The sequence below is a fragment of the Neovison vison genome, chromosome 6 (genome assembly GCF_020171115.1).
Source record: "Neovison vison isolate M4711 chromosome 6, ASM_NN_V1, whole genome shotgun sequence".
Taxonomy (NCBI): domain Eukaryota; kingdom Metazoa; phylum Chordata; class Mammalia; order Carnivora; family Mustelidae; genus Neogale; species Neogale vison.
Window position 1 is genome coordinate 59,157,836 of NC_058096.1, and position 27,671 is coordinate 59,185,506.

The following is a 27,671-nucleotide window of genomic DNA, read 5'->3' on the forward strand; positions in this document are numbered from 1 at the left end:
GAAGTTTAATAATATTGTAGGGACCAAAGGCAGGTCATCCCCAAATGGGTCACTTTGGCATGGAGATATTTTGAGTTCAAAAGCAATCAAAGGGCACTGAGGTGGCTCATTTGGTTAAGCATCTGCCTTTGACTCAGGTCATGATCCCAGGGTCATCTGTGTCCTGGGGCTCCCTGCTCAGCGAGGAGTCCACATCTCCCTCCCCCCTGCCTCTCTCCCCTGCTCTTGCTCTCTCTCTCTCCTTCTTGCTCTCTCTCAAATAAATACGTAAAATCTTTAAAAAGAAAAAAAAGGCAATAAAAACTCAGGTAATTCAGCTCTTTAGCTCTCCCTCAAAGGCATATAAAAATTTAGAAGACCTCCAAGTAAAGAGCAATCACCATATTTAACATCATAATAGGACCTAAGTGTGGTAGAAAGGGAGGAACCTACCAAGGTCTATTTGATCCAAGTCCTCTATGTCCCGTTTTTTTCTAAATGGCCCAGCAAACATTTGTTTATCTAAGATTTACTCTTTTTCACATTCCTGGGAATTGCTTTCCTTCCCTTTGAAGCCCACATCCTTACCCCTTTCTCCTTAGTTCAGGATGACATTTATACCTCATTTTGCCTGACTGTCTTTGGAATATCCATGTCTGCAAGGATTCCCTATACCTAGAAATTAAGTTTGATTTTCTCTGCTGATCTGTCTCATGTCAATCTGATTCTCAGTCTGGCTAGAAGGTCCTCGAAGGGCAGAGAGAATTACTCTTCCTTGATAATATTAAAACCCATTTACTTTTAATTATTAATGAATTTTTTAAAAAACATGTTCAACCTTGTCCCTTCAGAATTATTTCAGTGCATAGTAAATGCCACAAGAGTGGCATAGCCAGTGTACTACCGTCATTCAGTAAAAGCAAGGTCATGATCACTTTTGACTGAGGTGAAAGAAGTTTCTCTAAAGGAAACTGGATTTGAGCCTTAATAAGACAGGCAGGAACTGGTTGAATTGTTGAGTTTAGTGAAGAAATGTGGGTCTCAGGCAAAATAAAAATTACCTCATCTGTGTTATTTCTGTATACATGGAGCCTTCAAGAATACAGAGATAATGATGAAGACAGTTATCAATAGTATAGTATGTGATGGGGGCTACCAGTGAACTGTCAAAAAAGAATTTTTTGAAACTTTTTTGTGCAAAAAAAGGTGCTTTTATTATAGCTGGGTGACAGGACCCATGGGCAGAAAGAGCTGCACTGAATTGCAAGATGTGACTGTATACTTTTTAGTTAGTGGGGGTTAGGGAGAGCGTAAGTCTAAGGAATTGGTGCATGTTAAAAGCAAGGTCTCCAAGACCTTGGAGAACTAGCTATTTGTTAAGATAAGGTTGCTTTTATTTTTGTCTAGTAAAACATTAGTTATGAGACACTTCAAATGTACATCAGTGCACTATATGTTTGAAAGATTATTGCTAATATATATCTTGGGGAGGGGTCATGGTTATTGTTATCAGAGGAAAGTAGCACTAACGAGAGTAAAACAATAGTGATAAAACTTTAAAGGAAGTCTTTGAGGGAGCTGTAGGACTACTGTAATCTATATGCCTCAGGAATTCTGCCTGGAGACCTGGAGCTAAAGCAAAGTCTGGCCTCTGTACTCCCTCCTGCCTCCCACCCCCATCAGTGTGCATAATAAAAGCAGTTATGACCAAAAGCTGGTCATTGATGGAGTAGGTCATTGAGAGGATGTGGCCACTGGCTGACCCTTAAGCTGGACCCAGTCTTCTCCCACTGTCCCCTGTCCTTGGACTATATATTCTGTCCACTGTTCCCACAAGGCGGCCCATTTTTAAGAGCAGAGCCTTAAGAAAGCAATGTATGTTGAGACTATTTGAACAGTATGTGTAACAGAACTCAGGTAAGGCGTCTATATAAATTTTTAGGACTCTAGCGGGTGGGTGCAGAGATCTACCCATCTTGCTGTTGCCTAAAACAAGCCTTATAAGTAAGTTCCCTTGCTTATTAAACTTGTCACTTATCACTCTGGAGTCTTGGCCTCTTTCCTCAATCTTTCCTTGCTCTTCAAATACAGGGGCCAGTTTCAGGGTTCACATGGGAAGCTCCTGAATTTGCAAACCAACAATTATTCATGTAAGGAAGTAATGAACTTTTTTGGAGAATTACAGATTGGCGTAGATGAGGTAATGTCTTAGCAGATTTTGATAGATAAACTAAGCTTACATAAAAACAGAGTTTTGTGAAATACTGTGATATGTAGTGAGCATTGGAGCAATATGGGTCTTGATAGACAAGTAGAAGACTGTCTTCTTTAGGAAGTTGAATTGTAAATAGTAAATACAATGGAAATTAACATAGAAAGACCAGGGAGCTGAGGAAGGTGTGGTTTAAAAAAAAGAAAAAAGATCTCAAAAGGTCAATGATTGTGGATTCCAAGGATATCCAGTGCATGGCCATTAAAATGTATTATAAAGTGAAATGGAAGAAAATCTTTAAACATTTTTTGTTAAGTCTTAGCAGAAACATGTACACACATGTACACATAAATGTATTAGGTTTCCAACTCAATTATTTTTTATATATATCAACCTGCGAAAATACAGCCTATAGAATACCCATAGAGTATTTTCAAAAATGCAGACTATTTCTTGTACCTCTTTCCAGTCAGTATCCCTCTCCCAGAATTACCTTATTTGGATTTCTATTATCCTTGAATATTTTGCCTAGTCTTAACATTTCTTATAAATGGTACCAAATAATATATGTTCTTTTGTCCCTGACTTCTTCTACTCATTATAATTTTGAGATTCATCCATGACATAGTTTTATTCTTTCTTTTTTTATTGCTGTGTAGCATCTAATTCTATGAAGATTACTATAATTTACTTACCCTTTCTAGAGTTGATACCATTTGAATTGATTTTAGTTTTGGCCACCACAAATAAGGCTTCTGTTACATTTTTGTATATTCCTTTCTTTTTTTAAAGATTTTATTTATTTTATTTTGACAGAGAGAGAGCACAAGCAGGGGTAGTGGCAGGCAGAGAGAGAAGCAGACTCCCCGCTGAACAGAAAGCCCCACTTGAGGCTTGATCCCAGGACCTTGAGCCAGAGGCAGATACTTAACTGACTGAGCCCCCAGGGTGCCCCTTTTTTGTATATTTATTTTGATGGGCATATTAATTCATTTCTCTTGGGTGTATATATCTAGGATTTAATCAGTGAGTTAAAGGGCATGCAAAATACAACCGTAGTAGATACAGCTAAAATGATTATGTCAATTTAAACTCTCATGAATCTTGCCAAAACTTGGCATTGACAATCTTTTAAAAAATGTTAGTTAGGGCACCTGGTTGGCTCAGTGGGTTAAGCCTCTGCCTTCAGCTCAGGTCATGATCTCAGGGGCCTAGGATCAAGCCCGGCATTGGGCTCTCTGCTCATCAAGGAGCCTGCTTCCCCCACCCCTCTCTCTGCCTGCCTCTCTGCCTACTTGTGATCTCTGTCAAATAAATAAATAAAATCTTTAGAAAAAAATGTTAGTTATCCTGTTGGGTGTTCGGTATTATTGTATTTATATATTTAATTTTCATCTAACTAATGAACGTTGAGCACTTATCTTTTCATGTATATATTGACTACTTGAATTGTTTATGAAGTGCCTGTTTAAGTGTGTTACCTGTTGTTAAAAATTTAATTATGTGAGACTTCCATTTCTGGAAGGTGAAGTCTCTATACTTTTTCCTATCTCTTGCAGTAAGTACAGCTAAAAGCCCTGGACATTATATATAAAACAAACATGAGAAAACTCTTAAAGATGAGGGGAAGGAGTCCCGGATAGGTACCTGAGAGCTGAATAACTGACTGAGATGAGTTCTTTGGGTTTTCTTTTTGCCTTTATTATCTTAGATGGGGTACTGGAGAAGCTGGAAACCTGGAAATGCCAGTAAGTACAGATTTTTTAAAGACCTCACAAAAAGCCTGTTCTCTTTAGACAAATGCCCAGGAGTGGGGCAGTCTAACAAGAGAGAAAATGTTGACCAATAACTGCTTTACTCCAGCCAAACTCAACAGGAAAAAGTGAACCATCCCCTCTCTCATATACAGACAAATACACACATCAGCAAGAGCTGAGTGGGAAGCCTACACTTGACCTGTGCCAAACTTTACAAGGTGCCAGAACCCTGCCCCAACTCCCATATCTACCAAAAAGGGTGGCATCAGAAAAGGTCTAGTGGGAACTAGGACTTTTGTTCCCACCTTGCAGTAAAGAAGGACCTCAGGCCCTGTGATTCAGTGGAGACCATATTGGAGCTTGGACTTCTACTCCCACTGGAACAAATTACCCTTGCCCTCCTCATTCGGGTGATGCCAGAAGACAACAAATAGAAAGTTTGGACATTCACTATCATCCAGATATAAAAAGGTTTTACCTCTCACAGTGTAAGTGGAGGCCATGCAAAAGCAGTAAGAAGAGATGTGCCCCATTACCACTTCTTAGCAATGGAGACACTGAGTTCCCCTACCTCTGTGTCAATGAAGACTGAGTATAGAATTTTCGCTTTCATCCTGACCTGCCAGTAACAAGATAGTGTCCTTACTTTTGCTAGAGCAGTATTAGAGGAGGACTGCTAAAACACTGGATTTAAATATGGCCCAGAATCTTAAAATATGCACAATGTTCAGATGTCAATTAAAAATTATCCATTGTGCTCCAAGACTAAAAATGGATTCCAACTTAAAAAGCAGACAATAAACAGATACCAAATCCAACATGATTCAAATGTTAGCATTACCAGAAAAGAATTTAACATAACCATTATAAAAATACTTCAGTGAATAATTATAACACAATTGAGACAGATGAAAAAAATAGAAACTCTGGGCAAAGAAATAAAAAGTTACAGAAAAACAAAAGCTGTTATAAAGAAAAGCCAAATGGAAATTTAAAAAATAAATAAAATAAATGTAAAACTTAAAAAGCAACTTATGGGGACGCCTGGGTGGCTCAGTTGGTTGGACGACTGCCTTCGGCTCAGGGCGTGATCCTGGAGTCCCGGGATCGAGTCCCACATCAGGCTCCCAGCTCCATGGGGAGTCTGCTTCGCTCTCTGACCTTCTCCTCGCTCATGCTCTCTCTCACTGTCTCTCTCTCTCAAATAAATAAATAAAATCTTTAAAAAAAAAAAAAAGAGCAACTTATGGGCTCAATAGCAGAATGGAGAAGACAGGGGGAAAAAAATAATTGAAGAGAGAACAATAGAAATGACCAATTCGGAAAAACACAAAAAAAAATTGACTGAAAGAAAAAAAACACAACTTCAGGAACATGTGGGACTAAAACAAAAAGATCTAATATTTGGGTCTTCAGAATTCTAGAAGGAGACAGAATGAGAGAATGGAACAGAAAAAGTATTCAACGAAATAATGATTGAAAGTTTCACAAATTTGGAAAAATGCAGACCTACAGGGTCAAGAAGAAGAGTTAACTCCAAACAAGATAAATCCAAATAAATCTATCTCAAGACAGAAGTTAAACTTCAGAAAACTAAAGATGAAAAAAAAAAAAAAAGTCTTGAAAGCAGTTACAGAGAAGTGATAAATTACTTATAGTGGGAAAATCAGTCAAATGGTAGCAGATTTCTTATTATAAACTGTGGAGTTCACAACATTTTCAAGTACTGAGAAAAATGAACATACAAACTCTTTATTTGTATCTGGGAAAATATTCTTTACATATAAGAGAAATCAAGACATTGGCAGATGAAGGAAAACTGAATTTGTCACCAATAGCTCTACCCCTAAAAGAATGGCTACAGGAAGTTCTCTAAGCAGAAAAGAATATAATAAAATAAGGAATCTTGGAACATCAGCAAGTAAGAAAGAATATGGTAAGCAAACTTGTGGGTAAATACAAAAGACTTTTTCTCCTTTAGAGTTTTCTGAATTATGTTTGATGGTTGAAACAAAATTGTAACACTAATAAATGTAAAATATATAAAGGTAATGTGTAAAATGATTATATTATAAATAGAAAGGGTAAAGGAATGTAAAGGGTAAAGGAGTGTAAATGTAAAGGATGGTAAGCTTTCTATACTTCCCTATGACTGCAGAAGTGTTGACACCTGTAAACAGTGATTAGGTATACACACATGCATATATACACAAATCTTCGCTTATGTATTACATTGTACATATGTAATATAATATTTAGGATAACTATTAAGAAAGCTTTAAGAAGACACACTTAAAATACCATAGATAAATTAAAATGGAATTATACAAAGTGTTCAAGTATCCTACAAGGTGGCTCAGTGGGTTAAAGCCTCTGCCTTTGGCTCAGGTCATGATCCCAGGGTCCTGGGATTAAGCCCAGCATCAGGCTCCCTGCTCAGCGGGGAGCCTGCTTCCTCTTCTCTCTCTGCCTGCCTCTCCGCCTACTTGTGATCTCTGTCAAATAAATAAATAAAATCTTTAAAGAAAAACAAAATATAAATTACATTAAATGTAAATGATAAACACCAATTAAAGGATTGAGATCGGTAGAAGAGATAAAAAACAAACAAAAATATGACTAATCTATATGCTGCCCTCCAAGAAGACTCACTTCAATTATAGAAATATAAGAAATAGAGGTAGGTTAGAATAAAATTATGGAAAAAGATATAACATGCAAAATAGTTAAGAGAAAGCAGGATCGGCTGTATTTGATATGTTTCAGAACAATAACAACAACAACAAAACAACAAAGAGTGGTGCCTGGGTGGCTCATTGGGTTAAGTCTCTGCCTTCTGCTAGGGTCATGATCTCAGGGTCCTGGAATTGAGCCCTGCATCGGGCTCTCTGCTCAGTGGGGAGCCTGCTTCACCCTCTCTCTCTGCCTGCCTCTCTGCCTACTTGTGATCTCTGTCTGTCAAATAAATAAATAAAATCTTTAAACAAACAAACAAAACTCACCAGGGACAGAAAGGGAAAGCACATACAGGTAAAATGATGGTCAATATACTAAGGAGATATAACAATCCAAAACGTGTCTTTAGATAGACCTGAAAGGAGAACTAGACAAATCCACAATTATAGTTAGAGACTTCAACCTCCTCTCTCTCAAAAATTGATGGAACAACTAGACAGAAAATCAGGAAGTACATAGAAGAATTCAACAAAGCCATCAACCAACAAGATCTAATGAGTATTTATAGAACATGCCACCTTACAAGAGCAAAGTGCATGGGTTTTTTCCAAGCACCTATGGAATGTATACCAAGATCAACCATATCCTGGACCATAAAAAAACCTCAGCAGGAGAGAGTATATTCCCTGACCACATGGAATCAAACAAAAAGCAGTAATAAAAAAATAACAGAGGGGAACCTTGGTGGCTTGGTTGGCTGGGCGGCTGCCTTTGGCTCAGGTCATGATCCCAGGGTCCAGGGATCCAGTCCCACATCTGGCTCCCTGCTCAGCGGGGAGTCTGCTTCTTCCTCTCCCTTACCTGTTGCTTCCTCTCCTTGTGCTCTCTTGCGCACTCTGTCTGTCTAAGAAATAAATACAATTTTTAAAAAAAGAAAAGAAAAAGAACAAAAATACCCCCCAACCACAGAAAACATTAAAAGAAAAAACCCTTTATTATACATGAATCAAAAAAAAGACCTGGGGGTCCTAGGGTGGCTCAGTCAGCTAAGCCTCTAACTCTTGATTTTGGCTCAGTTCATGATCTCATGGTCCTGGGATGCAGCCTCCTGTCTGGCTCCATGCTCAGTGGGGAGTCTGTTTGAGGATTTCTCTCTCTCTCCCACCACCCCTCCCTGCTCAAATAAATAAATAAATCCTTTTTTTTTTTTTTTTTTGAAGTCTCAAAGGAAATTAAAAATACATTGAACTGAATGAAACCCAACAATAACAGAAGTGCAGGAGGGAAAAAATCCTTACTTTCAAATGTTCATTGTTAAAGTGTGCTATGAACTGGTAGTGAATGAGCACTGCTTTTCCACAATCCCAGGAAGAGGAAGCCATTCTGGGGAATCTTGTCTGGGCTTGTGTAAGTAAAATGCCAATAGGCAAGTAAGTGACTGTTGGAATTTAAAAGAGAAAAACACAAACAAAAACACTAAGCAAAGAATACTTTCCTTCTATTTAAAGTACCATGCCAGGGAGGAGCTTATAGAAAGATGAAAGTAATCTGTGCCTGTTCTTTTTAGAATTTTAATACATAAATAGTATTTAATTTGAAAGCAATACAGAAAACTTATATTTTTAATTTCCTATTTCAGTTTGATGTGATGATCATGGGGATTTAGATGCCAAAAGGAGTGATTTTTAGAAACACAGCAAACCTCTGGCAAGAGCAGTCTTTTCACTTGATCTCACTCATTGTGGATAAACTAGTTTGCATGTTATTATGTACATACTTAACAGGACATGAAAGACTGGGCAGAGTTAGTAACACTGTCAAAAGAAGAGCTAATTAAATTTTCTTGCAAGTTGGCAGTAAGTTTTCAGAACCTGTGTATGAATCTGCTACAGCTACAGAGCAACAAGCACATAATGTTGAAGAAAATCGCATGTATAAACTTGAGATTGCAGCAAATTGGAGGCTAAGCAGACAAGGAAGTCCACAAATGCTGCAAGATCAGAGAGCTTTTCGGTTTTTGTGTTTCTGTCAATGGTTAACTAGTAACAAGAGCTCAGGGAAAAATTGAAGAGAACTGCCGTTTCAGAGCTAAAGTCCAGCTAGAGAATAAAGTACTGCACGTGTTACTGAAGATTTTATAAATTTCATGGGCTTTCCACTCCATTTCATCCTCCATCTCCTCATGCTTCCCATCTGGGTACAAGGATCAGGTAACTCTTCACTTTATCTTGCAAATGCATTGTGGCCAGAAATCAATGGCAAATAAATACCAGGGTGGTCTTTCCACTTTTGTAAAGTTACAGGAGCAGAGCATTATGTTTGAGTCTGCATGTTAACCATGTAGTTATTCAGGTTGTTGGTAACTAGCAAACACTATAAATTGAGCATATTTGACACAGTGACTTGGTAAACAGAGAATGAAAGAAAGGTAATCATTGTTTCTGCAGTGAGCCCAAGTAGCTCATATTAGAATGGCCACAAATCTGCTGGAAGGAAATGGGTCTTTTGCAAGTCAGTTAGCTAGTTAACTAGCTAGGTACCTAAATTAGTGAGTTCATTAATTTTGCAGTATTTCTTGTAGCCCATTTGTGTTAAGTTTGAATTTGACTTGTTTTGGTCCCCAAGAGGTTTTTCAATTTTATGTTGTTAAATCTGGTCATTGTTTCCTTTGTGAGTTTGCTTATCATTACAAACTAAGGTACTCCTGCAACATTACAGATGTAATAAATATTCAAGTCCTGATATTTTCTAGTCATTTAAAATTATTTGAATAAAGATATGTAATTCAATTCCATCTAAAACCTGTTGGGTTCATGGTAAGGGCAGTCACTAATGTTTTGCAGGAATTTAGTTGAGAAAATAAATCATGATTGCTTCTAGTGAAGGAGTTTTTCCTGGGAGAAGTAGCATTGAATTCAATTAGATAATTTAATCAAAAGTTGAATGGGAGGGACACATGCTGAGGACAAAAGCAGCATGACAGGAAGAGGAAGTGAGTATGCCTGAGTTTTACTTCTTCTTAACTTCCTTGAGCATTTAAAATACAAAATGGAGAAGGGTGGTTCTGACATCAGGTAACTCAGAATCTAATGGGGAAGATGAGCATGTGGACAAATAATGATAAAGAGATGTGGCAAGCACAATTTTAGAAATTGTTACAGAAATAGTGAAAGCTTATTTGTTACCATTTAGACTTTCATTAGGTATTACAGGTATACCCGACTTTCTGAAGATTCATATTACATCGTTTTGCTTTTATTAATGACCTACATTACTACCTGTTGTTGCTAACCAAAAAAAAAAAAAAAAAAAAATTGAGGAGGACTTTCACTTTTACAAAAAGGCCCTCCTGTACTAATGTAGGTCCTTTGTAAAAGCAAAATAATGTAACTGCAACTTTCAGAAAGCAGGGAATATTCTACACTGGAAACATTTTGGGTTTATGAAAGGTTTCATAGGAACACGCTATTTTCAGATAGCAAGGGAAACCTGTAATGGGTCTTTCTTTGGGTGCAGGGTCTACACACCCATGATCACTGAAATGTTTTGGTGATTTACAACTGTCATTATATCTACACATTCTTTTCAATGCTCACAATACCCTGTAAGTCAGGTATCACTAAGGCCATTTTGCAGATGAAAAACCTGAGGCTTAGAAAAGTAAACGATTGCTTTAAAACCATACTTCTTGAAATTAGCAGAGGTTAAGACATCATCATGGGTCTTTTGTTCGCTAATGAAATACTATTTGTACAACAAGCACGCTCTATTCATTTAAATATTCTCCAATGCTATGTACATAATGAATTTTTGAAAAATATTTGAAAAAATTTTTTGTTTATAATTTGAATGTAATAGGGAAGTGGATGCAAAACAGAACACAAGATGAGGTAAGTGTTCACAATATGAAGCAGATGAGGTATATGCTTTTTTTTTTTAACCTTTGCATTTAAGTAAGATAGGCATATAGGAAAGTGTACAAACATAAGTATGCAGTCTGATTAATTTTCATGATTATACCAACATATCTTTTATAGATCAGGAACAAAATGTTAATAGCATCCTAAACTCTTATTCGTGCCCCGTTTCTTTAATTTCCTAAGAACGCTACTTTTCAAATTTCTTACCCCATAGATACATTTTTTTCTGTTGTAAATGTAATCATTAAGCGTTTATTCACTTGTATTTAGTCTCTTTGGCTCAACAACATATTGGCGAGTTTTATCCATATTGTTGAATGTAAAAGTAGAAAATAGATGAAAGTAGTTTATTAAATTTCATTATTGTATTATGTTCCATTGTATAAATACCATAATTTATTTATCAATTCTGTTATTTGCATTTGGATAATTTTTTCTTTTGACTATTACAAATAGTATTTCTATGAACATTTTGTACATATGTTTTGAAGAACATATTATATACATTTCTATTAGAGATATATCTAGGAATAGATTTTTTTGATCATAGGATATGTCTATGTTCAGCTTTTTTTTTTTATTGAAGTATAGTTGATACACAATCCTACCTTAGTTTCATGTGTAGAACACGGTGATTCAGTCATTCTATGTGTTATATGATGTTCATCACAAGTGTGCTACTGTCTGTCACCAGTATCAGTACAAGTAACAATGCTGTTACAGTACCATCGACTGTCAGGCCAAAGGGTTTTTCAGTTTACACTCCCATCAAAGTGTGTATGAATTGTATTTTCTCTATATCTTCACCAAATTTGATATTGTTTGTCTATGATGTTAGTCATTCTGGTGCATGTGTAGTCTGGATTTTAATTTGTGTATGTTTGATGACTAAAGAAGTTGAGCATCTTAAATATGTTTATTGGTCACTTAGGCATTCTCTTTTATGATGTGCAATTCATAAATCTTGCTCAACTTTCTATTGAGTTGTCTGTCCTCATCTTATTGATTTGTAGAACCCAAGTCCTTAGTCATATATATGCATCGCAAACATCTTCTCTTACTCTATGTGTTCTCTTTTTACTTATGAAAATTTATCATTTTTATCATTATTATCATTTGATAGACTGCAGTTATTAAATATTAAAGTAGACCAATCTTCCACTTCTGATTTTTTTTATCATGTCATATTCCTAAAAAAGGAATAACATATCAAATAACTGTTGATGTGTGCCCTTCTTAAGGAATCGTTGGCTACTCTAGCCAAGCAGATGTTCTATAATACTTTATTTTTGAGGTGGTATTCTATTTGAAGCATTTGAAATGGAATTTTTTCTCTAGTCTTAGATGGGAGTCAATATATAATTTTTTCCACATTGATATCTAACTTACATCATTTATTAGAAAGATAATCTTTTTCCCCACACCTATGCACTCTCTGTTCCATTTGTCATATATATCGGGTAACCATGTACTTGTGGGACCATTTCTGACTCTATTTAATTGTATTTCATCTGTTTCCTTATCCTTGAATAATTATGACATTGTATCACTTTAGCTTTATACCTGGATAGTAAGTCTCCAGTTTATTGCCTTGGCTTTTTTAGAATCTGCTTGTTAGATCCAGAATTTAAAAAAAAAACAAAAAACAAAAAACAAAACAAAACAAAAACCTGCTTTTTTATCTTTCCACTTATATAAGTCTACTTCATTTTTTTCCCAGACTTATTTTTTAGATTTCAGTAAAGAGGTCTTATATATCATTCAGTGGATTTTTCCCTATTTATTACTTTCTTTTTACCTAGATAGGGAGGCTATTGTAAATGGCATTTTTAATTTTTTCCCATTTGCTTATTGAAGATATATAGAAATAGAATTGATTTCTTTAAAATATTTTATTTTTTAAAACTGTTTTAGGCTTACAGAAAAACTGAGAAAATAGTACAGTGTTTCCCTATATCTTTTACCCAGTTGTCCCTATTATTAATGTTTTACATTAGTATAGTATGTTTGCTATAATTAATAAATTAAATTTGATATATTTTTCATAACTAAAATCCACAGTTTATTTGTATTCCTTGACTTTTAACTTTTTCTTTAAGGAGCCCACCTGACACCACATTACATTTATTCATCATGACTCTTTAGGGTCCTCTTAACTATGACAGTTACCTCAGAATTTCCTTGTTTTTGATCACCTTGACTGTTTTCGGGGACCTGGTGAAGTATTTTGTAGAATTACCCTTTATCAGAATGTGTCTGATCTTTTTCTCATGACTAGACTTCCCGTTATGGATTTGGGGGAGGAAGAACACAGAGGTAAAATGCCATTTTAATTACATTGTATCAAATGTACATATTATTAACTCATATCCATATAAGATACATTTATAATATAGTTAGATTTTCAGGTTTCAGTCTGCAATCCTTGGCATCCCCGGTCTCTTAAATAATTTTTTAATTGAATACATTAAAGTTCAATGTATGTGCTATAAGTCTCTATATCTTTTGACAAGTACATAACATCATATATCAACCATTATAGTATCATACAGAATAGTTTCATTGTCCTAAAAAATACCCTGTGTCTCACTTATTCAACTCTTCTCCCTACTCCAAACCCCTGGTCTCCACTGATCGTTTCACTGTCTCTATAGTTTTATCTTTTCCAAGATGACATGCTCTTGGAATCACACAGTGTGTAGGCTTCTTAGTTTATTTTCATTCACTTAGCAATATGCATTTAAGATTTATCCATGGTGTGCATGCACGTGTGTGTGTGTGTGTGTGTGTGTGCGCGCGCGCAGTTTGTTAGCTCATTTCTTTTCGTGGCTGAATAATATTCTATTGTATAGATGAATCATAGTTTACTCATTCACCTATTGAAGTCATCTTGTTGCTTTATATTTTTGGTGATTATGAATAGGAGGCTATAAACATGTTCAAGTAGGTTTTTATGTGAATATAAGTTTTCAAATCATTTGGGTAAATACCTACGAGTACACTTGCTGGATCTCCTGGTAAGAGTATGTTTAGTTTTGTAAGAAACTGCCCAACTGTCTTGCCAAGTAGCTCTACCACTTTGCATTAGAATTGGAAATGAACAAGAGTTCTTGCCTCTCCACATCCTCACCAATATTTAGTATTGTTTTTTTCTTCCCCTTCCCAGTCTAATACACATATAGTGGAATCTCATTATTGTTTGAATTTGCAATTTTCTAACAACAAGAGATTTCATGTGTCTTTTCATGTGCTTATTTGCCATTTATACATCTTCTTTGGTGAGGTGTTCATTTAGATTTTTTCCTATTTTTTAAATTAGGTTGCTTGATTTCTTTCTTTTTCTTTTTTTAATGTATATTTTGTATGCAAGTGTGCTATGGCCTGAATGTATATGTCCCCTCAAAATTCATATGCTGAAATTTTTACCCTTTACGTTATGGTATAAGTAGGTGGAGCCTTTGGGAAGTGAGCAGGTCAGGAGGGCAGAACCTTCATGACTGGAATTAGATTATTAAAAAAAAAAAATCCACAGAATTTCCTAGTTCCTTAATACCATATGATGACACAATAAGAGTTCTATGATCCAGAAAAGAGCCCTTACACAACCATGATGGCACCCTGATCTTGGACGGCCAGCCTCCAGAACTGTGAGAAAACATTTCTGTTGTTTATAACCTACCCAGTCCATGTTATAGCAGCCTGAATGATCTATGACAAAGTCCTTTATCAGATATGTGTTTTACAAACACTTCCTTGCAGTCTGTGGCTTGTCTTTATATTCTCCTTATGTTGTCTTTCACAAAGCAAAAGTCTTTAATTAAATGTTTTTTAAAGATTTTCTATTTATTTGACAGAGAGAGAGAGATCACAAGTAGGCAGAGAGGCAGGCAGAGAGAGAAGGGGGAAGCAGACTCCCCGCTGAGCAGAGAGCCCTATGCGGGGCTCTATCCCAGGACCTTGGGATCATGACCTGAGCTGAAGTCAGAGACATTAACACACTGAGCCACCCAGGTGCCCCAAAAGTCTTTAATTATAATAAAGTCCAACTTAGCAATTTTTTTTCATTCATGGATCATACTTCTGGTATTATATCTAATAAGACCTTACCAAACCCAACGTCACTTAAATTTTGTCTTACATTTTCTTCTAAGTTTTGAGCTTTTACATTTTTTTTTTAAGTTGAGGAGTTTATTAGGGAAATATGAGAGGCAAAGATACCCCAAGTGACAGAAAGAAAATTCTGAACATGTCCCTTCAAGCCAAGTGGGGGCCTGATCTTTACCTCCCCAAAAGGACAAGAAACTGGTGGGTTAACAACAACATTATCTGGCGGCCACCTTGCCAAGGCATAAGTGTCTGGGCCAGGACTGCCTCCCAAACCCCACCAAAGGTGAAAAGGAGACAAAGACTGTTTCCAGAATCAATGCAGAAGCAATGAGAGCTGTAAGGAAAGTCTGAGAGAAAGAGAGGTGGGGAGGACCTTAACAGAGTCCCAGGTGTCTGGCTCTGAGCACCTCATACATTGACGGATAGTTCTACAAAATGTTACTTCAAAGATAAAATGCCTAATGTTGGTTCCAAGAGCTTCCCTGGTTCCATGGTTGGTTCCATGTCTTCCCACATGCCACATCACACACCGACGTACATGGCAGAACCCAAAGGCCACACTTTTGAAAAAAAAATAAATAAATAAATAAAAACCAAAAACAAGAATAAGCCCTGTTGCTCTTTAAGGAGAGAGGAAGGAGCTGAGGCTGCTGGGGCCTTTCCCACTTCGGCCTGCGTTCCATGAAGCAACTTCCCAGCAGCAGCATGGTGTAGCTCTAGGTGAGGGTCTCATCTTTTGTCACCCGTGCTTCAGTGTACTCTATTCTCCGTTCAAGGGCTGTCAATTTCTCGTTTAGTGTTGCAAGTCTTGAACGACAAGACATATCGAATGAATTGAGAAAGTCCGCGATTTTCTTGATGCTGCTGGTGATGACTTCAATGTATTCTCGGTTCGCCCAGTCCTGGTGAATCTCCCGCTGCACCGGATCCTCTTGACCCGCCATGGTTGCCCGAGCTTTTACATTTTTAATTTAGGTCTATAATCCATGTTCAATTAACTTTTGTTAGTTAGGGATCTGTTTAATTTTTTTTAACATATGGATATTGTAGTAGATTGAATAGTGTGCCTTCCTGCCTCCCCCCTCCACTTATCTATCTGAAATGTCAGAATGTGATCTCATTTAGAAATTCAGTCTTTCTACATAAAATTAAGGTAAGGATCTCAGGAGGAAATCACCCTGGGTTGGGTTAAAGAGTCCAAAACACCTTGATTTAGGACTTCTGACCTCTAGATCTGTGAGAAAATAAATTGTTTAAGCCATGAAGTTTGTGGTAATTTATTATGGCAACCCTGGGAAAATAATCAGATACTCAATTGTTCCAGCATCATCCTTTGTTAAAAAGACTATCCTTTCTCCATTGAATTTCTTTGCACTGTTGTCAAAGATCAGTTAACATTGTGTATGTGCATCCATATCTGGAATCTATTCTGTTCCATTGATCTCTTTATCTGCTCTTTTGCCAATTCTGAGCTGTATTGATTACTGTAGTTTTAGAATAAATTTTGAAGTTAAGTAGTATCAGTTCTTCAACTCTGTTCTTCTCCTTTCATGTTATGTTAATTATTCTGGGTCTTACTTCTCTATACGAACTTTAACATTGGGTCTTCCTATCCATGAACATGGAATGTTCCTCATTTAGTTAATTCTTCCTTGATTTGTTCATTACAGTTTTATAATTTCATTTATATAGACCTTGTATGCATTGTTAGATTTATACCTAAGTAATTCATTTGGGTTGCTTATCATGTAAATGGTATTGTGTTTTTAATTTTAAATTCCACTTGTTCATTGTTAATATACAGGAAAGTGACTGACTTTTGTAAAATCACCTTGTAATATTACAGCTTTGCTAAAATTGCTTTTTTAAAAAAGATTTTATTTATTTATTTGACAGGCAGAGATCACAGGTAGGCAGAGAAGCAGGCAGAGAGAGGAGGAAGCAGGCTCCCTGCTGAGCAGAGAGCCTGATGTGGGGCTCAATCCCAGGACCCTGAGATCATGACCTGAGCTGAAGGCAGAGGCTTTAACCCACTGAGCCACCCAGGTGCCCCCTATAATTGCTTATTAGTTCTAGGAGTTTCTTTTGTTGATTCTTTCTGATTTTCTACATAGATGATGATATCATCTGTGAACAAAGACAGTTTAATACCTTCCTTTTCAATTTGCATACATTTTATTTCCTTTTCTTGCCTTCTTGAATTAGGAAGAGGTTTAAAGTATGATATTGGAAAGGAGTAGTAATAAGGGACATCCTTGCCTTACTCCTATTCTTTAGTGGGGAAGTTTCAAGTTTTGCTAGGTGTAAGTTTGTGTAGATATTCTTTGTCAAGTAAAAGAAGTTCCCATCTTTTCCTAGTTTACTAAGTTTTATTATGTGTTGGTGATGGATTTTATCAAATGCTTTTCTGAATCTATTGATATGATCATTAAATATGTTCTGTTTTAGTTTGTGGTTTAAATAAATTACATTACTTGATTTTCAAATGTTGAACTAGCCTTGCATACCTGGGATGAATCTCACTTGACCACGGAGCATATTTTTTTGATACTTTATTGGATTCAATTTGCTAATATTTTATTTAGGACTTTTGAATTTATGTTCATAAGAGATATTGGTCCATAGTTTTATTTTCTTGTAATATCTTTAGCATTTTATTTTTAATTCTTTTTAAAGTGTCAATATTCCTGTTTACATTATCCATGCATTCTTGCATGTATCAACTTTTCCATGAGAGTCTATGGACTTGTTTTGTCCATAGACAAAAGAGTCTAAGACACTTGTTTTGTCTCTTCAATTTGTTTTTATTTATGGTTTTCAGCATGACTTACATACTTTTTTTGTTGAAATCCAGACATGATATATCAGATAATAAGATCCAAGATAAGGGGATGGCTGGGTGACTCAGTTGGTTAAGCCACTGCCTTTAGTTCAGGTCATGATCCCAAGATCCTGGAATCGAGTCCTACATCTGGCTCCTTGCTCAGCAGGGAGTCTGCTTCTCACTCTGCCTCTGCCTGCCACTCAGCCTGTTTGTGTGCTCTCTCTCTCTGACAAATAAATAAATAAAATCTTAAAAAAAAAAAAAAAAGAACCAAAGTAAGTAGAGCTTTAGCATGGGTTTTATGTTAATCTGGCAAGGAGTTGGGTTGTGTTTACTCTTTAAATAAGTCTATGCTTAAGGGTTTCAAATTCATGTATTGTTTTTTTTGTTTGTTTGTTTGTTTCTGTCTCTTCTGCTGATTTTGAATTTTTCTAAGATCTCCTTGTTAATAAAAGTCCGAGACTTGCAACCATATCAGCTGTAATCCATTGTCACTATATTAGATCTCTGTTGATGTGATAATGAAGAGTTGGGGAGGGAAGTATTTTAAAATCTTATGTTCAAATTTTACTCTTTTGTTGGCCTCTGATTCTTGGCTGTGGCCATCACAAGTTTTCTTACTTTTTTATTCCTCCTTCCCCACCTTAGGTAAGATAGGAAAGCTAAAGGGAACCAGAGTATGGTCCTTGTCCTTCTACCTGCGTAAGATAAGGATCCTGTAAAGCCTTTTCTCTGGAGAGTACGGTTTTTTCCTTTAAATAGAAAATGGTTGGATGATCTGTCCATTTCAGTGAGGGGAGTGTTAAAGTCCCCTACTATTATTGTATTATTGTTGATGTGTTTCTTTGATTTTGTTATTAATTGGTTTATATAGTTGGCTGCTCCCACGTTGGGGGCATAGATATTTAAAATTGTTAGATCTTCTTGTTGGACAGACCCTTTGAGTATGATATAGTGTCCTTCCTCATCTCTTATTATAGTCTTTGGCTTAAAATCTAATTGATCTGATATAAGGATTGCCACTCCTGCTTTTTTCTGATGTCCATTAGCATGGTGAATTCTTTTCCACCCCCTCACTTTAAGTCTGGAGGTGTCTTCGGGTTTAAAATGAGTCTCTTGGAGGCAACATATAGATGGGTTTTTTTTTTTTTTTTTTAAGATTTTATTTATTTATTTGACAGAGAGAAATCACAAGTAGACGGAGAGGCAGGCAGAGAGAGAGAGAGGGAAGCAGGCTCCCTGCTGAGCAGAGAGCCCGATGTGGGACTCGATCCAAGGACCCTGAGATCATGACCTGAGCTGAAGGCAGCGGCTTAACCCACTGAGCCACCCAGGTGCCCCGGATTTTGTTTTTTTATCCATATTAATACCCTGTGTCTTTTGATTGGGGCATTTAGCCCATTAACATTCAGGGTAACTATTGAGAGATATGATTTTAGTGCCATTGTATTGCCTATAAGGTGACTGTTACTGTATATTGTCTCTGTTCCTTTCTGATCTACCACTTGTAGGCTCTCTCTTTGCTTAGAGGACCCCTTTCAGTATTTCCTGTAGAGCTGGTTTGGTGTTTGCAAATTCTTTCAGTTTTTGTTTGTCCTGGAACCTTTTAATCTCTCCTTCTATTTTCAATGATAGCCTAGCTGGATATAGTATTCTTGGCTGCATGTTTTTCTCGTTTAGTGCTCTGAAAATATCATGCCAGCTCTTTCTGGCCTGCCAGGTCTCTGTGGATGTCCATTATCACCACTGCTATTCAACATAGTACTAGAAGTCCTAGCCTCAGCAATCAGACAACAAAAGGAAATTAAAGGCATCCAAATCGGCAAAGAAGAAGTCAAATTATCACTCTTTGCAGATGATATGATACTCTATGTGGAAAACCCAAAAGACTCCACTCCAAAACTGATAGAACTTGTACAGGAATTCAGTAAAGTGTCAGGATATAAGATCAATGCACAGAAATCAGTTGCATTTCTCTACACCAACAACAAGACAGAAGAAAGAGAAATTAAGGAGTCAATCCCATTTACAATTGCACCCCAAACCATAAGATACCTAGGAATAAACCTAACCAAAGAGGCTAAGAATCTATACTCAGAAAACTATAAAGTACTCATGAAAGAAATTGAGGAAGACACAAAGAAATGGAAAAATGTTCCATGCTCCTGGATTGGAAGAACAAATATTGTGAAAATGTCTATGCTACCTAAAGCAATCTACACATTTAATGCAATTCCTTTCAAAATACCATCCATCTTTTTCAAAGAAATGGAACAAATAATTTTAAAATTTATATGGAACCAGAAAAGACCTCGAATAGCCAAAGGGATATTGAAAAAGAAAGCCAAAGTTGGTGGCATCACAATTCCGGACTTCAAGCTTTATTACAAAGCTGTCATCATCAAGACAGCATGGTACTGGCACAAAAACAGACACATAGACCAATGGAACAGAATAGAGAGCCCAGAAATAGACCCTCAACTCTATGGTCAACTAATCTTTGACAAAGCAGGAAAGAATGTCCAATGGAAAAAAGACAGCCTCTTTAATAAATGGTGTTGGGAAAATTGGACAGCCACGTGCAGAAAAATGAAATTGGACCATTTCCTTACACCACACACAAAAATAGACTCAAAATGGATTAAGGACCTCAATGTGAGAAAGGAATCCATCAAAATCCTTGAGGAGAACACAGGCAGCAACCTCTTCGACCTCAGCCGCAGCAACATCTTCCTAGGAATATCGCCAAAGGCAAGGGAAGCAAAGGCAAAAATGAACTTTTGGGATTTCATCAAGATCAAAAGCTTTTGCACAGCAAAGGAAACAGTTAACAAAATCAAAATACAACTGACAGAATGGGAGAAGATATTTGCAAATGACATATCAGATAAAGGACTAGTGTCCAAAATCTATAAAGAACTTAACAAACTCAACACCCAAAGAACAAATAATGCAATCAAGAAATGGGCAGAGGACATGAACAGACGTTTCTACAAAGAAGACATCCAGATGGCCAACAGACACATGAAAAAGTGCTCCATATCACTCAGCATCAGGGAAATACAAATCAAAACCACAATGAGATATCACCTCACACCAGTCAGAATGGCTAAAATCAACAAGTCAGGAAATGACAGATGCTGGCGAGGATGCGGAGAAAGGGGAACCCTCCTACACTGTTGGTGGGAATGCAAGCTGGTGCAACCACTCTGGAAAACAGCATGGAGGTTCCTCAAAATGTTGAAAATAGAACTGCCCTATGACCCAGCAATTGCACTACTGGGAATTTACCCTAAAGATACAAACGTAGTGATCCAAAGGGGCACGTGCACCCGAATGTTTATAGCAGCAATGTCCACAATAGCCAAACTATGGAAAGAACCTAGATGTCCATCAACAGATGAATGGATCAAGAAGATGTGGTATATATACACAATGGAATACTATGCAGCCATCAAAAGAAACGAAATCTTGCCATTTGCGACAACATGGATGGAACTAGAGCATATCATGCTTAGCGAAATAAGTCAAGCGGAGAAAGACAACTATCATATGATCTCCCTGATATGAGGAAGTGGTGATGCAACATGGGGGCTTAAGTGGGTAGGAGAAGAATCCATGAAACAAGATGGGATAGGGAGGGAGACAAACCATAAGTGACTCTTAATCTCACGAAACAAACTGTGGGTTGCTGGGGGGAGGGGGGTTGGGAGAAGGGGGGTAGGGTTGTGGACATTGGGGAGGGTATGTGCTTTTGGGTAAATTGGAAGGGGAGGTGAACCATGAGAGACTATGGACTCTGAAAAACAATCTGAGGGGTTTGAAGTGGCGGAGGGGTAGGAGGTTGGGGTACCAGGTGGTGGGTATTATAGAGGGCACAGCTTGCATGGAGCACTGGGTGTGGTGAAAAAATAATAATGTTTTTCTGAAAATAAATAAATTGGAAAAAAAATCACAAAAATAAATAAATAAATAAATAAATAAATAGAAAATGGCCTGGGCTTATTTCAATGTGGTTACTTCCCCCTTCCTTTGCGAAAGATATGAGGTGATTTTTCTTGGCTCTTCACTGTAAGAACCTGGAGGGGTTCATGCTGGTGATACTGATAGAATTTTAGGTCCTCTCTAAGATTGGAGTCCTGAGGAGTTTATTACCCTCAAGCTAATTCATATTCAACCTCCAGAAATTCATCAAAATTAGCATTACTTGTGTTGATCAATTTATGTTTCAATTTTTGTACTCAATAAATATTTATTGATTAGGTAGTATATGCCAGAGACACTTTTAGAAACCACTTATCAGCGGTGAAGAAGATAAGAAAGTTTATTTTCTAGTGGGAAAGAGACACATATAAAAAGATAATTATAAAACAGAGAGATAAGTGCTATGATAGGGGTAAGTCCAAGGTAGTATGAAAGAACATTTCTCCTAATTCATACTGAGTTTTATTTTCAGATTCCCCACACAGAATAAAATACAAAAATAATGAAACAGCTGTATTTGGAGAAAATGTGACCATCTTCTGCAATTTAACAACTCCAGCAGATATTGTGCAAATTACCTGGCAGAAGATTCAAGGTTCTTTGCCACAAAATATTGGCACATATAGCAGTGTATATGGAGAAACGATTCTTCCACCATACAGAGATCGACTGCACTGTGAGGTCATCGAACCCAATTCCTCATTCATAACTATCCGTGAAGTAACATTTGAAGATGAAGCTTGCTACAAATGTCTATTTAATGTGTTCCCACATGGCAGCCATGGGGGACAAATCTGCCTTACCATTATAGGTATGTAAATGTTTTGTGTAGAGTCAAAATTTTGAGGATGTGGTCTTTCAAGGTTAAGGTCCAGAGAAAGAATGTCAGAGAAGGAAAGATTATAATAGAGGCCACCCATGCTTTTGTTATACAGAAGAAAAAAAATGGAAACCAATGATAGTTATATGATTTTCCATTTTCACACAGTACAGGACCAGGCATAACATTTAGGTCTTCTGACCTCTCATCTAACTTTTTACACTGCACTGATTTTAATCTGGTGGGTAAAGTTCATGGATGGCATCAGAATTTTTACTGGGGGGGGGGGAGGCGCCTGGGTGGCTTAGTGGGTTAAGCCTCTACCTTCTGCGCAGGTCATGATCTCAGGGTCCTGGGATCAAGCCCTGCATTGGGCTCTCTGCTCAGCAGGGAGCCTGCTTCTCTCTCTCTGCCTGACTCTCTGCCTACTTGTGATCTCTCTCTCTCTCTGTCAATATATAAAAAATAAATAATCCTTTAAAAAAAGAATTTTCACTGGGAAGGAGAGGAAAAGAAAAAGAGTGGAGAAAATGGAAGAGGAAAGAAGACAGACAATAAGAATTAACAAAATGTTGAAAGAATAGTGATAGTATCAGAGTGTCTCCTCATTATTTTGCTGTAAATTTAAAGTACTGGAGGTTTATATAAGGTAATTTAAAGGTTGAATGAAAGTGGAGATATGAAGCATTTCTCTTCAATTGGAGGATGGTGGGTGCAAGAGATGGAATTGAGAGGTTTTGCAAAATATGAGGAGAGGTTCCTGAAAGGGACATGTTTCAACATTTTGTCATCATATAAATATTTGGGGAAGTCTATCTTTAGCATTTTTTTATATTTAATTTTCTGTCTCCTTTTTTGTCTCAGCTCTATCTGGATTAAAAACTGAACTCCAGTCCAATCTTGACTCTGAAGATTTTCTTAGATTTATTTACTCAGCTGTGGGAAAACCTGTTCCTCAGATATCTCTTTTCCCATCACAAGTCTTGATTAATCCACCTGAGGAATACCTTGCTCAGAATCCAAATGGCACAGTGACTATCACTAAAATGTGCAACATCTCCTTGGAGACTGTGAGGTCCCTAGGTCTCCAATATCTGACTGTGCGCATGGATCATCCTCTAAGGAATGAAGAGAAGATTGTTCCTTTGTCAGTCAAACAGGAATGTAAGTAGAAGTAATAATCAACAAGGGGAAATGTTTTAAAAATTCATATCAGAAGTGCATGTGTAGTTGTCTACTTTTAGAAATGTTAAGTCATTGTGATACATGAGCATGCTTAAGTGAATGAAGTAATGAAAACTTTCTCTACCCCAGTTCTGCCTAATCTTTGTTCTTAAATGGCAAATTTTTAATTCATCTACCTTAACTGCTTTCCATTGAATTTCTGCCACAGTCAGTGAAGAGCAGGTTCACTTACACCGCCTTCAACTTTTCCTCTTCCCAATATAGTTCTTTTCTTCCCAATAGAGTTCTTTTGGTGATTACCTCTACAACCTTCAACAGTGTGGTAAAATTTACTTTGGTGTCATCCACCATAGGAAGTCTCTTAGCTGCCAATTTTTCCTTGCCTATCTTCCAGCCAAGCTCTGTCAATTGTACCCTTTGTTTCAAAGCCATAGTTAAACAAAGTATGGTTTTCCTTAAAAATTTAAGTAATAATTTAAATATATTTATGTTTCTGCATTTATATAATTTCCTATAGAATTTAAAAAATTGTTTTTATATTTCACCTAATCTTTTGACACTGAAGCATTTTTTCTCTATATATTTAGTGTAAATACTGGTATATTGGAGTTTTCATATACCATCTTACTATTGTTTTCTATTATTTGACCTGTTTTATGTCCCTTTCTCTCTCTTCCTGAATTTTTTTGGGTTATTTATTTTTGTTTCATTTACCTCCTCCACTAATTTGTTAACTATATATTCTGTGTAGTTTAAGTGGTTCACTTGGAGACTGCAACTTACATCTCTTGACTAATAATTTATTATTTTTATTATTTTTCAGGTAATACAATAAGCTTATATGAATTTCCACTCGATGTTGTCATTTTGTGCATTTCATTTAACTTATTTATTTAAATTTTTGTTTGTTTGAATATAGTTGACACACAATGTTATATTAGTTTCAGGTGTATGTCTTATTCATTTTAATTCTTTATATATATTTAAATGCCAAAATATATTACTGTTTTTTCCTGTTATTCATAGTAGTATTCTTTTAGATTTATCCTTTCTGTTGTTTTTTATTTCTTTGTCTATGTTCAAAGTTTTACTTATCTTTTGCCTAAAGAATTCTCTCTAGTTTTTTCCTTAGTGAAGATGTATAGATGGCCAATTCTTTTAATATTTTTGGTCACAAAATGTTTAACTTTTGAGGTACATTTTTATAGGATTTTTAAATTTCAGTTTTGATAGTTATTTTTTTCATCACTTTGACAATGGTATTTTACTAGCTTCTGACTTTCATTATTTCATTTGAAAAAGTATATATCAGTTTTATGGGTTGTCCTTTGAAAGGAATGTATCTCCTCTTCACCCTGGCTGCTTTTAAGACTTTTTCCTTGTATTTATTTTAGGTTAGTTTTATTGTTAGTGTTTTGGTGTCACATTCTTTGTATTTATCTTGCTTGTATTTTCTTAAGCTTCTTGAGTCTGTGGGTTAATGTTTTTAATCACTTTTGGAAAATGTGTAGACTCAGGAAAATGGTGAGGATCTCTCCATAATTCGTTATAATCATCCAAGAACCAAAAAGCATCACTAGTCATCAATGAAACTGAATCATAAAGTTTGAATGAATGAAGGAGACATCGTATCTTTTGGAAGTTTAACAGTTTTTCTGCATAACCAGCTATGGGAATATTGGAATAAGTTGCTTAGTACATAGTCCAGATGCGTTAACCATAACCTCATTTAAACCTAGGATATCTCATTAGTTTGTGAATTAAACACACTGTGGACTAACCTAAATAAAGCACAAAAAAATGACTACTGTTTCATGTGATTGATAGGTTGCTTGTTACATGAATTTAGTTTAACCATCTTTCTGTCCTCAGATCTTATAGAGTACTCCTCCATTATCTTTGATCACCCATTGTTACTGCTGAGAAGTCAAATGTCAATCAGATAATCATAATAGTAAATATTACTGTATCTTCTCTCTGATAATACAGTATCTTCTCTTTATCTAGAGTTCTGAAACGTCCTAGTGCTATTTTTAGGGTATTTTATCTTATTTTTAATACTTCAATGTTATTGGCATTTAATCAGCTCACACAATTGGGAGACTCAAATCCTTCAACTCTGAATATTTTCTTATTTCTTTGAGAATTTTCCACCTATTCACTTAACTTATTCTCTTTTTATAAACCTCAATAAGTGGACATTAAAACATTTCAATTGAACTTTATTTTCTTCTTTGAAAAAATATGTCTCTTTTTCTTTTCTTCATAGTATCAGGGAGATTTAAAAAAATTATCTTTGAACACCTTAATTCATTTTTTCCTTCTTTTGACAGTCAGGTTTATATTTTTGAATTGCTTTTACAACTTAAGATTAATTTTATAATTGATTTATTTTTTCATATCCAATTTTTCCTGCTATATGAAAATAATATCTTGTCAAATCTATCTGGGAATAATAATTTAGAAGTATTATAATATCCTCTGTTTTTAAAATTATCTCTTCCACTCTCCCCCGACCCACTACCATATGTATGTATGTATGTATGTATGTATTTTTTAAAATTATTTATTTATTTATTTATTTATTTTTCCAATTTATTTATTTTCAGAAAAACAGTATTCATTATTTTTTCACCATACCCAGTGCTCCATGCAAGCCGTGCCCTCTATAATACCCACCACCTGGTACCCCAACCTCCCACCCCCCCACCACTTCAAACCCCTCAGATTGTTTTTCAGAGTCCATAGTCTCTCATGGTTCACCTCCCCTTCCAATTTACCCAAATTCCCTTCTCCTCTATAATGCCCCTTGTCCTCCATGCTATTTGTTATGCTCCACAAATAAGTGAAACCATATGATAATTGACTCTCTCTGCTTGACTTATGTATGTATTTAAATTTGATCTATGCCTAATGTGGGACTTGAACTCACAATCCTGAGATTAAGTGTCTACATGCTCTACTGAGTAAGCCAGTCAGGTGCTCCCCATCATTTTAATTTTACGTTTCTTTTACTCAGTCTTTCTTACTTTGATTACAGATTTTATTCAAAGTCTGGTGAGCCCTGACTGGAGGAGGATTATAGAATCTTTATTTGGCTAATTGTATCTTGTAAAGAATGACTTTTGTTTGCAGAAAGCAGGCTGCCGCTTTCGACAGTTAGCCAGGAGACTCTAGAAGCCAGAATGTGGAGGGCTGTACTCTGGGCCTCTGACTCTGTACTGTATTTATTTCCGGAATATTCATTAAATTACTTAACTGCCCCTTCTTCTTCTCTCTCTCTCTCTCTTTCTTTTCTTACCTTTTCTTTCTTTCTCTCTCTCTCTCTCTCTTTTTTTTTTCTTTTTTGGCTGCACATTAAGCACACCTGCCTCTCCAGAATTCTATTTTCAGATACATAAATGGGTACTTTCGACTCTAAGTTTCATTCTGTGATCCACTCCTCCTCCTTTTGCCATCTGAGTACAAATGCTCACCAGGTTCTGCAGGGCTCTCTCTGCCAGATGTAAACAGTTTTTTGCATATACGAGCCTGTAGCTTCTCTCATCCTGCACCTTCATAAGCCATTCCTCTCTCCACTTTACACCTTTTGGAAATTTGTTGAAATTTCTTGCCAATGAAGATCACTCTTCTGTTTGTTGTTTTTCATTTAAACATTTTATTTTTCTTACTATAATTTTAAGGAAATCATAGGAAGGAGTAGAGGTAAATATTTTGTTATGTGTATTTCTTGAAGCTGAGTTTAATCAGCTCTTTTTTTTCCTGAAAGTTTCCCCAAGTCATGAGATTGGAGTATGTCCATCGAATACCACAAGTACCTCCCATCGATCTATTAGCTGGATTATTATATTAATTTCACTTCTCACTGAGCTTCAATTGTCTGCAAAGGAGTAACTTATCAATTTAGAAGAGAATTCCTCCTTGCTTAGCTTTGTAACAAATTTTAGGGATATAAACCCCTAATTCTATTGAGTTCTTCTATAGAGACTTTATTCCCATGGTTTATTATTGCTTACTTCAGGGCTCCGTTCATAATCTAGGCCCATTCAGCCTCCTTCACCCATTTTGAATGAGCTAAAGTATAAAAAAAATAGTTAAAAATAAAAACCGAAACAAAGTGATATCTGAATAGTCAAAAATAAATCACACAAAATTTCTCACATGGATTTTCCTAATAGTATCAACGAAGAAGTAATTAGTAGCAAGA

General features: G+C 36.2%; 2 protein-coding genes across 2 annotated transcripts in view; one reads left to right on the forward strand and one right to left on the reverse strand.

The window, feature by feature from the left end:
- The first annotated feature begins 8,648 nt into the window (after window positions 1–8,648).
- The window catches only part of LOC122910418 (OX-2 membrane glycoprotein-like), a 31,691-nt gene continuing 12,668 nt past the window's right edge, over window positions 8,649–27,671 (forward strand). The window contains exons 1-3 of the mRNA XM_044255048.1: window positions 8,649–8,834; window positions 21,932–22,270; window positions 23,144–23,443. Coding sequence (XP_044110983.1) covers window positions 8,771–8,834; window positions 21,932–22,270; window positions 23,144–23,443 — 703 coding nt within the window. The 5' untranslated portion in view covers window positions 8,649–8,770. The remainder of the gene's footprint in view (window positions 8,835–21,931; window positions 22,271–23,143; window positions 23,444–27,671) is intronic.
- LOC122910419 (probable protein BRICK1) lies at window positions 15,368–15,596 on the reverse strand. Its single transcript, XM_044255049.1, has one exon. It carries the CDS (start codon window positions 15,593–15,595, stop codon window positions 15,368–15,370), a length of 228 nt encoding a protein of 75 aa, XP_044110984.1. The 5' UTR covers window position 15,596.